At 42.8% G+C, this 12,059-nt stretch overlaps 1 protein-coding gene across 1 annotated transcript in view; it reads left to right on the forward strand.

Annotated features, from left to right (window-relative positions):
* Positions 1-12,059, forward strand: part of Galnt11 (polypeptide N-acetylgalactosaminyltransferase 11) — a 29,501-nt gene that overhangs the window by 6,750 nt on the left and 10,692 nt on the right. Inside the window, 8 exon segments of the mRNA XM_040739290.1 lie at positions 5,042-5,125; positions 5,298-5,499; positions 5,501-5,610; positions 6,396-6,519; positions 7,638-7,747; positions 7,750-7,803; positions 9,201-9,326; positions 11,594-11,843. Coding sequence (XP_040595224.1) covers positions 5,339-5,499; positions 5,501-5,610; positions 6,396-6,519; positions 7,638-7,747; positions 7,750-7,803; positions 9,201-9,326; positions 11,594-11,843 — 935 coding nt within the window. The 5' untranslated portion in view covers positions 5,042-5,125; positions 5,298-5,338.

Below are 12,059 nucleotides of genomic sequence, written 5' to 3' on the forward strand. Positions count from 1 at the left end.
TTTGACTCTGGGTGCTTTACTGCGTTTACATTGCTTACTGAGATGCCTTCATTTCACAGATCTGAAATTGCCATTGGATTTATAGATGTTGGGCTTTCCATTTCCCAGCGTCTTTATTCAGTGCACTCTGTCAGGTAACAGCGGTTACTCAGCCACTCAGAGGACCCTTGAGTCCACCAGCCTGTTCACATTTGGCTTTATCCTAGTTCTTTCCCTCCTCACACCTCTCTGTCTGGCATTAATTTGTGGTTTCTCTCCACTATAATAGTTCGTGCTTGCTGGGTGTTGGTGACCCACGCCTTTAATGCCAGACCTCGGGAGGCAGAGGCAGGGGGATCTCTGTGAGTGGGAGACCAGCCTGGTCTACAAGAGGGAGTTCCAGGACAGCCTCCAAAACTACAGAGAAACCCTGTATCCAAAAACCAAACCAAAACAAAAAACCCAGTCAGTGCTGTGTGTACTTTGACCACTCCCCCTCTTCTGTCTGAGAGCAGCTACCAAACCAACATTCACTGCTTAGCCTGCCATTCATTCAGCACTCATCCAGTTGTGACTGTTTGGGCTTTATCAAGCATTTATGTTTCTGACTGAAAAGTTTTTTGTTGGTTGTTTGTCTTGGCATTAATTGACCTTACATTTTTGCTTTTACCCTCCTTTAAATATGTTCAGCCTTGGACCTTGATGCCAGGAGTAATTGCCAGTAGAAGACATGACAAAGATACAAAGCAAAGATTAATGTGCAGGCTAGACTTGTCATTTGTCAGAATAGGTTAGATTACAGTTTCAGGGTTTGAGTTTTGTTTGGTTGCTTTAAAGTCTAGCTAGCAGGCATGTGTTTGCTATGTTCCTTTTCATTTTTGATTGTTGATCTGTCTAAAATTGGTATCTCTGTTGTTTCCAAGCACTGTTGTGGCTAAGTATAGGAATGGTTGATTTTATAACTATTTCTCATGTACAGTGATTTGCCAACTAAAACATGTTCACAATTAAAACATAGCTAAGAGAAATAACTACTTAATAGGTTTGTTAAGAATTAGTACATTTGCTGGGTGGTGGTGGCGCATGCCTTTAATCCCAGCACTCAGGAGGCAGAGGCAGGCAGATCTCTGTGAGTTAGAGGCCGGGCTGGCCCAACAGCCTCCAAAACAATATAGAGAAACCCTGTCTTGTAAAACCAAAAAAAAAAAAAAAAAACCAACAACAACAAAACAATCAGTACATTTTATTGTCCTTAATTTGTGCTGATGTAGGTGGAGGCAGTCTGTGAGGACTAGACAGAGTTCAGCAAGCCTTACGGTTGGGCTTTTGGGATAGAAAACAGTTTCATTTTGCACTTAGATGTTTGCAGGCAACCAAGAGGGGGGGAAAAACCAAAGATGAGACTGAATAAAAGGAAAAGAACTTTTCTGTTGTCGCCACAGACCACTATTTTACTTTTTTGTTTTGTTTTGTTTTGTTTTTCAAGATAATGGTTTCTCTGTGTAGCTTTGTAGATCAGGCTGGCCTCAAACTCACAGAGATTCACCTGCCTCTGCCTCCCGAGTGCTGGACTAACAGTGTGTGCCACCACTGCCCTGCTTCCATTATTTCATATTAAAAATTGGGCAAATTCCTTGCGTTGTCTCTTATACTTTGCCAGTAATAAATATGACTTGTTGTGTTGTTGAATGAGGTGGCCATGATCTTCATGCAGAGCGTTAAGGCATTGCTTGACCCAAACACATTAGTAGTGACATGTTTAGATACTCCTAGCATTTTGGCAAGCATGCTGACAGTTATTAAAGACTTAGACAGTCTTTCGTTCATTTCAGCAAATATTTATTTATTAAATCTTTGCTGGACACCAAACACCACTCAGGAAATACTGCAAGGAAGCAAACAGACCAAAGGCTCTTACTCTAGTGTTCTCATCTCCCAATATAGAGGAGCTGAAAGTGACACGCTGGATGAAGAGGCAGCTGTGCATGTGTCTGAGGGAAGACCAGGCTTACTCTAGGGTCTGAGTTGTGTTTAAGGTAGGCGCTCTAGGTAGAGGAGCTTATTGAGAAGGCCCTATCTGAATAGGGAGCAAACATCCAATGGAGTCACCCAAGGAAAAGTATCCTAGACAGAGGGAAGAGCTAGTGCACAGAGCCTAGGAGTATGATTGGTACACTTACTGACCCATATGGGGATCTGTATCCAGGGCAAAACAAACGCCAACTGTCCTGGTTTTGGTGTTAGGGTGTTAAAAGCCTATTAAAGTGAAGTGGAGAATGTTCCTTGTTTCCTGTTCTCTGAAAGTAGACACGTCACACTAGGCCATCTTCTGCAAAGGTTTGGTAACTTGGGTTTTTGTAAGTGCAAAACCACCAAGACATGTTTTTATGAAGGTTTAACCTTTTAAAGGACTGTAAGCCGTCTAGGCTGCCTGATTTTCAAGAGTTAGTGCTCATCTAAGAACTGGCCCATTATATTTGAATTCACAGACAATTTTCTCCCCCTCTCCAAAAAAGTCATATGGAACCTACAACTATAGAAATTTTCTAAAATACATCTATACCCAGGAATTGTGGTGTGCACCAGAGGCAGAGGTAGGCAGATTTCTGTGAGTTCAGCCTGTTCTACATAGTGAATTCCCAGACAGCCAAGGCTATGTAGAGAGACCCTGTCTCATACAGACAAACACACACACACACACACAAACAAAAAAAGTACATCTATAGACATACATAAAAAGGATTAAAACGGAGTTATCCTTTAGTGGCAATACTACCCCTATTAAAAGCCCACTAGAGGTAAACAAATAAGAACCCAGTGTCAGGAATGTTTTTCTTCTTTTGAAATTGGAGATTCCAAAGACCTCCCAAATATTGCAGGTTACTGTCATCGTTCCTGGTTACCTTCCCGAACTTGAGTGATACCCTATTACTCAAGACATTATAGTTTTGAGTCACAGAACATGGAAAAAAATCATCTGGTACTACTGACCTAGAAACTTTGTCCCTACTGCTTAGCTTTCATAAAAGTGCTGAAGCTGCTTTCTGTGCTCCTGGAAAAGAAAAGTAAGCATCAACTGTGAACTCTCCAGGTGCAGTCATGACTGGCCTGGCAAGACATGTGCAGCAGTAGCTCAAACATCATGGGTGACAGCCACTTTCTGATTGGACTTAAGGCCATACCCGGCACATTGGCTGAGGACATAAGGCAGGAATGGAGGCCCTAGGAGAGAACCTAGTACTATTACTTTGCTCAGTTGACATAATAAACAGACTGATTAAGGAACTTCTGAAACTCCTCATCGGAGAAGCTTCTGTTTGCAGTAGATAACAACACAGATAACAACTGGCCAACTGGTGCAGAGAATAAAATGCTGTATACAGCATGTTTAGCTCTAAAAGGGAATTTATATATCACATCCTTCACTCCCAAAGCCCAGGGATCATTGTGGAAAGAGGGGGTGGAAAGAGCCAAAGGGAATGGATGAGCACAAAAGCCAGTGTCTTCTGGACACACAGGCAGCTTCACAAGTGAACTCACAGTGGTTATGACAGCATACAGAAGACCTGTTAAGACCAAGCCAAACCACATCCCAGCATAGAAAGAGGAGGTGGTATTGGGAGTTGTTAGCTGCTGGGGGAGGAAGAGTCAGTGTTCTCTAAGAGTGTAGCCCCTGATAAGTCAACTGTGTTCCAGTGGAAGGCCACACATTCAAGAATATTCGGGCGGTGGGGTGGGGCTGGGGGCCATTTTGGTTTGTTTGTTTGTTTTGCTTTTAAAACAGGTTCTTACTGAGGCCTGGGCTCGAAGAACTAGACTGGCTGGTTAGCAAGTCTCAGGGATCCACCTGTCTTTACTTTCTCAGCCTTGGGATTACAAAGCATGCTATACTCAGTGGTTAAGAGCGTCTGTTGCTCCTACAGATGACCTAGGCTTGACTTCCATATTTACATGGTAGTTCACACCATTCCCTAATTCCAGTTCCAGGGCATCTAATGTCCTCTTCTAGCCTTCATGGACACCGGATAAGCATCTGGTGCACATAGATACATAGAGGCAAAATATTCATAAACCCAAACAAATAAATCAAAAATGAAGGAAGAAGAAAGAAAGCTCAAAGCTTGCTTGCCACAATTTCTGGTCTTTACACAGGTGCTGTGGAGCAAGCTCAGGTCCTCACACTTGCACAGCGAGTGCTTTGCTGACTGCATTATTTATGCAGCAGTGGAGGTTTAGTTTATGATTGAAAGGATAATTATATCAGTTTGTATAGTGTTGCCTAGAAAGTAGAAATGCACAGTAGCTCTGGAAGACCAGGGAAGCTGGATTGTCTGTGCACCTTTAATGTGATGCTGCTACAGAAGAACTTCCCAGGTGGTTTGCCCAAGTGTGCTAAGCTGACTGGCCAGCAGGACACAGGGATCCACTTGTCTGTCCTTCCTGAGCTAGGACTGAAAGTGTGCTGCACACCTGGAGTAAACCCAGACCTGTACAACAGCTCTCTCTCTCCTCATCCTCTTGACTCTGGCTTTGAAGGGTTCTAGACTTGGCCAAGATGGGGAAAATCAGACTGCAGAGACACAAATGTCAGTGTCCACTTGTGGTATAGAGTTGTTTGCTGGGACAGCTGTTGTATCCTGGGACTGTGAAGGGCTTGACTGCCATTCATCATGTCAACTTTGAGGTATGAAGGCCTAGAGTGACTTGAGGAGAACCATCTTTCAATGTTAGTTTTACTCCACATTTGGCTTGGATCAAAGCGACATGCCTGTGACCCGACTTACCATCTGGGCTGAGGCATAATATTGTTCAAGAAGCTTAATGTTTCAAGGGAGACTTAATAATTAATTTGCTTTGTCTTGTTTTTTAGGGGTGATGTTTCAGTTGGCTGTAGAAATAAGTAATTCATAAGTTGTATCTTGTACAGACACATATGCATGGGGTTCTTAGCATTTCCCTTCCTCAGTTCACTTGGAATGTTTTATATGTGCTGCTCTTTGTTATGGTGTTTTGTTCAGACTTTACATGTCCGGTGATGGTACATGCAGTACTTGTATTCTAGGCATGCAAAGATGGAGCTTGAAAACAGTGACCAAACTGAAAGCAATTCAGAGCAAAGGTCAAGTAGTATTCATTAACAGGGCGGGTAAATATGTCGGCTACTTCGTTGCTTTGTTTTTCTAAATGTTAACACATCGTGTATCTTTTTATCTCTGTGAACAATGGGTAGGTAGGGCGGTTGGGAAATCAGTGAGTGTGTTCAGTAGCTGACTGAGGAGTGTTCTGGAGGGTCTAACATGTCTTTCTTTCTTTTTTAGGAAATTGAAAATGGCCCCCCTTGAGCTATGCTAGGTCTATAATGGGAACTATCACAGTTCGATATTTCTCTTATGGGTGCCTTTTTACTTCAGCTACCTGGACAGTTCTGCTTTTTATTTATTTCAACTTCAGTGAAGTGACTCAGCCCCTTAAGAATGTGCCCATCAAGGGGCCTGAGCCCCATGGACCGTTTCCCAAGACGTCCAGGTCGAGTATTAGACCCACAGTTTAAAGCAAACAGAATGGGCGATTTGATGAATAATCACATTGAAGATCCAGATCAAGGCCTCTCAAAGTCCTCCTCCGAGCTGGGTAAGTAATCAGGCCTGTACTCTTTAAATCATGTGATCCTCAGGGTTAGAAATGCCCTACTGTCCCCATAAGTTACATGGTTCTAGTTGGCTCTATTCAGGAGCTGACAGGGAAGTTGTTTAAAGACTGAATCCATTGGGATTTAATAATCTTTTTTTTTTTTTTTAGAGATTTACTTATTTAATTAATTTATTATGTACACAGTGTTCTGTCTGTATGTATGCCTGCAGGCCAGAAGAGGGCAGCAGATCTCATTACAGATGGTTGTGAACCACCATGTGGTTGCTGGGAATTGAACTCAGGACCTATAGAAGAACAGCCAGTGTTCTTAACCTCTGAGCCATTTCTCCAGCCCCATAATCTGTTTCTTTTATAGAACATTGTCAGTATTTTTCTCTGGTCACAGATGATTTGTCTTGTGAATGTAATAAAATGTGTGTGTATTTTGCTAGTTCATTTATTTTTATTTATTTATTTTTTGAGACAGGGCTTCTCTATGTATCCCTTGCTGGCCTGGAACCATATTAAAGTGTTCTTAAAATAATGGTTTTGAGCATGTGTTCATGGTTAAGGCACACTTGGTTTGCATTAAATTGCTAAGAATCTGACATTAGCCTCAGCTTACTATTTGAAACCTGAAACCACAGACAGCCAATTTGAAAAATACAGTGATATAATCTGATTATAATGGCAAAATCAAGGCATGGGGGGGGTCAGCACATCATAGTGGTTGTTGAGAACATCAGTAGAGACCTAAGATGTTGACTGTGATTTCACTCTTTCAGGTATGATTTTCAGTGAACGTGATCAGAAATTGAGAGACCTGGGCTACCAGAAACATGCCTTTAATATGCTTATTAGTAACCGTTTGGGATATCACAGAGATGTGCCAGATACCAGGAATGCAGAGTATGTTCCTTATTGGCTTCTGATGAATTTCAGTGACAGTGTTGTTAATGCCAGTATGGGCAGTCAAGGGCAGGGTTCAGATTTTGCATTATTTTTCATACCAGAGCAGTGAATTGGATCCCACTCCCACTACACTTGAAGCACTATGGTCTGAGAGTACAATGGTGCAGTTTTAGAACTTGCTATGTGTCTTTGGACATTTCAAGTAAATAACCTGAACCTAAACTTCAAAAAAATTATTATTGCATTTATGGCAACAAGGAAATAAAACTAGTGAATTACTACCTCTTTCATAATTTGTTTATACTTTATTCTTTCTTTCAAAGGTGTCTTCAGTTTGCCATGCAATACATAGAGCCTGGACAGCATAAGATGTAGCTCCTGGGTTCACAGGGCTCAGTCTGTTTGGGGCAGGTGTGGCAACAAGTTATTGCAGTAGCATGATATGGGGTGGTTGCGCAGTCTGGCTTTGCAGCAGTGGTCTCAATGCAGCAAGGAGGCCTTTCCCCCTAGAGACAGCACAGAGAGGCCTTGGAAGTGTGAGTGTGGCGTGCTGGAAGGACTGACCCTCATCCACTTTGGCTGTGGTGGGAAAGCTGCAAGGGGCTGTAACTAGGTGGGGCAGACATTGGAGGGCTGTGAGGCTGAAGGAAAGAGGTCAGGACCGTGGAGTTTATTCTTTAATAACTTTTTTGTTGCTCAAAGCCATCAAGTAGCTACTGTGTCCATGGAAGCTCTTCTGGCACCTGAGAATTTCGAAGTTTACGCAAATCTTTATGACAACATTAGGCAAAAACTAAAAATTTCAAAGACAAAGTTTTCTTATCATGTTTCCACTTGAAACCTTATTGAGAAGCTGGATGTCAACTTCAGAGTGCTACATATGCAATAACTTCATGAAAAACAACTCATTATGTAACTTTTCTACCAAAAGACAGAAACCACGTTTTAAAGATAAAATTATTAACATGATGTAAAGCAAAGAATAAACCATAGTGTTTTCATAAATGATTAAAAACCACTGTAATGTCAGAAAGAAACTGAACACGGTGGCAGGAAATAGCCCAAGGCATTTGAGCTTCTTAAAATACCAGATTTTCTTGTTTTGGTTGTTAAAGATGTAGAGGAAAGTCCTACCCGTCTGACCTGCCAACTGCTAGTGTTGTTATCTGTTTCTATAACGAAGCCTTCTCTGCCTTGTTGCGGACTGTGCATAGTGTTGTGGACCGCAACCTGCATACCTTCTTCATGAGATCATCCTTGTAGATGACAACAGTGACTTTGGTAAGTGATGTGTGCTGTGAATGGTCACAGGTCATCGAGGCTCTTATTCACCATGTGATACAGCCACAGCTGAGTTTACAGCCTGCCCACTGATTATGGAGTGATTTTGCTGAAATAGTTTATCTGCATAGTCTATTTACAGTGTTACCCAAATTTATCCCTGGGGAATTTCCCCTCGGCTTGCTATTAAAAATGTCCATTATGAATTAAGTTCAGATTCATAGGAAGTTATGAAGACTTCAGTTTGCCTTTTAACCAGTTTGCCACGTTGAAGATTGTTGTTAGCACCAGCGCAGTCATGAGAAGCACACTGTATCACCCAGCAGTCCCTTTAGAGTTACACTCTGTCTTTGTGCCCCTAGTACCTTTCCCTGGCATCTGGTGACCTGATTTTGTCATTTCAGAAGTATAATACAGATGGATAGGTAAGATGTGGCCTTTGAGGTTGACACTTTTCACTTGGCACAGTGCCATGGACCATGCTTGTGGAGTAAGCTACACCAGTTGTTCCCAGAGTGGACTGCATTCATATAGCTCTTAGATGATATCTGATCCCAGTTTTCTTAGAATCACTGTATATTTTACATGCCTTTCTTTAACTGTAGATTTTCACAAAGAAAAACTTTCTGCTGTGGATTCCCATGCAGCTCTCAGCCTCTTTCAAGATGAGTGGGAATCCATTTTATAGAGATGGAGCTAGAAGAGTAAGTGACCTTTGCACGGCTTGGTTTAAGTAGTAGTTGAGGTTCTTCTACTTAGTCTGCTTGACTTCCAGCCTTCACCCTTTAGAACAGCACTGCAGACCCATGCACTCAGTGACTCTTTAGACCCTCGTAGCTTCAGCAGAGCTGTATACCAGTATACTTATGGACTGGTAAATGAACACAACACCCGTGAGACCATAATACCCACACCTGGGTAAATATAGAAACTTTATGTGAGAAATTCTAGAAAGGCTCACAGACATCAAAACTTACTGCACGCTCCCCTCTTTCTGGTTTGTCTTTTGAGACAGGTCTCTCTCTGTAGTTCTGGCTGTCCTAGAACTCCTATGTAGGATCAGGCTGGCCTTGAACTCACAGAAATCTGCCTGCCTCTGCCATCCAAGTGCTGGGGTTAAAGGTGAGCAACACCACATCTGACTTTTTCTTTTTAGACAAGAGCCTCTCTTTGTAATCTAGGCTGGCCACAGATTTACTGTCAAGCCAAAGTAGGCACTGAAATTGCAGGCGAGAGCTTTCATGTTTGATTCATTTCAGACATTGTCTATGGAAGGACACTAGGACGCTTTACAACGAGGCAGGGTCTAACACACTTCTTTGATCACGGGTAGATCTTGGTCATAAGATGCCTAGTGTGTGTCTCTTATGATGTGATTATGGAACTGTTGTTTTCAGATGACTTAAAAGGAGAACTAGATGAATACATCCAAAGATACCTGCCCGCAAAAGTCAAGGTCATAAGAAATCGGAAACGCGAGGGATTGATCCGAGGAAGAATGATCGGAGCAGCCCACGCTACAGGTATATCTGCGCTGTGGCTCTGTAGTATTGGACACCTACAGGGGTCCACAAAAAGCCATATATCTTAGTTTATTGTGTTGCTGTGAAGAGACACCATGAGCAAGGCAGCTTCTAAAAGACAGCATTTAATTCAGGGCTTATGGTTTCAGAGGGTTAGCCCATCACGGTATGGCACTGGGGCAGTAACTGAAAGCTCACATCTGACCTACAAGCAAGAGGCAGAGGCAGAGGCAGAGCTCATTGGGCCTGGCATGGGCTTGTGAAACCTCAAAGTGCACCTCCAAGGACACACCTCCTCCAATAAGGCCATACCTCCTAACCCTTCCTAAACAGTTCCATCCAATGGGGACCAAGCATTTGAGTATATGAGCCTGCAGGGGCCTTTCTCATTCAGTCCACTATACCATGTTTTCATTGGTTGTTACCTGAAGGAGTGACAAGGATTGTTCTGTTTAGAAAGATTTTATAACTCTGACCTGCTGCCCTAAAGCACAGGGTACAAAAATTGCGTGACCTTTTGGTTAATTATTGGCCTAAAAATAGGTTCCTTATCTTGCTGCCTACATAAGTGGAAAAGTTCAAGCTAACAAGTAACTTTTAAAATTTTCTATATTTAGAAATATAGAAACATGTAGCCAGGTGGTAGTGGCACACACCTTTAAATCTTTGCACTCAGGAGGCAGAGGCAGGCAGATCTCTGTGAGTTTGAGGCCAGCCTGGTCTACAGAGTGAGTTCCAGGACAGCCTCTAGTGCTACACAGAGAAACCCTTTGGTAAATAAGATTGATTTTCATAACTATAAACATTGTTTAAAACTCTAGCAGGGAGAAGAAGTCCGTTGTTACTGGGAGGTTTTGCGGCCTCTCCATCATGCACCACACACTGATCCACACCTGAAAGCAAAGCACAGGTGCAGACCCAGTCTCCTGCAGAGAATGCCCTCTAGTGACTCCTGTGCTGCTTTTGCGCTCCTTTGTTTTGAGCCCTGACTAGCTTCATCCTTGCTATGTAACTGAGGATGATCTTGAACTCAGGGTCCTTCCTCTGCCCCCAAGTACTGGGATTATATAGATGCACCACCACACTTGGCTGCATCTCTTTTTATGCTTACCTAAAAAGATAGGGGTGTAAGGTTCGCATTCCTGATTTTCTTTCATTGATCTTGACTAACATATTTAATTTTTAAAAATATAGACAAATGAATCTATTTAAAGTCATTCATGGCATATCAGAAGTCATGAGGGCTGTTTGATAAGCCCTGACTTGAGCTTTTCCCTCACAGTGATGTCACCTGTTCTCTGCTGTGAATTGCCCTCTTTCAGATACCCTCCCCCAGGGCCTGTGATGGTAAGCACTGGGCACCACCACTCTCCCTTGTAGCCATGGCCCATGACACTTGCTGGGCTTGGCTGGATTTCACTTTTGACATTTGATGTTTTCCTTTAAAAACCTACTATGACCTGAAGCAGTAGACAGGAAGGGAGAGCAGCCCCTCTGCATTCAGTCAGAGCCAGTGCCCTGAGGTCAGCTTCTCCAAGACTTTAGCCAGTGTGCTGGGTCATTGAAGATGGTGAGCTGGAGAAAATTCTAGAGCATTGAAGATTATGCCATTTGAAGTATTATACTGTTGCAGTGAATATTTGCTGTTATTTTATGATCTGGTTGTGTTCGTTGAGATATGGCATAGGATCTGTCATGTTCAAGCCAGTTTAAGATCAGTTAACTTGGTCTCATTTGGAAAAGTAGTACTTTCAGAATTAAGAAAAGCTATTAAGACATGTCTCTTTAAAGAAACCCTGACTTCATTTTCTGCTGAGCACCGTTGGTGATGAGGAGTGTGCATTCTGTATTAGGTAATAGCTAGATGTTTTATGTCCACGTTGAACTTGTAGATAGACAGGGAACTATATGACTAATTTGCTGTCATCATGTAAAAGTGGGCTCCACACCTGGCCCACATCACTGCACCAGAACACATTGAGTCCGACTGTCACTGGGAGAGGAGGAGTTTCCTCAGTTGCCTAACAGCTTGATGGGGTTGTTCAGGTAGTTTGTAGCCTCTCCATGACAGTGTACATTTCAGTGTACTCTTGGTTAGAGGATATCTTTCCCTGAACTCAGTTGGCAGTATAAAGAGTAGTTTCTTGATGGGGGTGGCCATGGTGGCCATCCATGGTCTGTACATAACATTCCCATCCTTGCTGGTCAGCTGCACCTTGGCCAAATATGAGGTACCACTCCCCCGTCTTCTCCCTTCACCTCTCCAGGAGAAGTCCTGGTGTTCCTAGACAGCCACTGTGAAGTGAATGTGATGTGGTTGCAGCCCTTGCTGGCCATCGTCCTTGAGGATCCCCACACCGTGGTGTGCCCTGTGATTGACATCATCAGTGCTGACACACTTGCCTACAGCTCATCCCCAGTGGTTCGGGGAGGTTTCAACTGGGGGCTGCATTTCAAGTGGGATTTAGTTCCTGTATCTGAGCTGGGAGGAGCTGATGGAGCTACTGCACCAATAAGGTAAGAGAGGTTGGCAGGATCCCACTAGCATTTCCTTAGAAGAGAACAGTCTATTAAGGAAAATTGCTTGTTTATAAGGGGTGAATGAAGGTTTTGACTTACCTGGTAAAAACAATTTTTTGAGGCCATGTACTACAAAGAGAGACCCTATCTCAAAAACAAAACAACATTTTTTGTTTGTCTTTGAAATAGGATTTGTCTATATAACAGTTCTGG

This window comes from Mesocricetus auratus, unplaced genomic scaffold (genome assembly GCF_017639785.1).
Source record: "Mesocricetus auratus isolate SY011 unplaced genomic scaffold, BCM_Maur_2.0 Super-Scaffold_100676, whole genome shotgun sequence".
Lineage (NCBI taxonomy): Eukaryota > Metazoa > Chordata > Mammalia > Rodentia > Cricetidae > Mesocricetus > Mesocricetus auratus.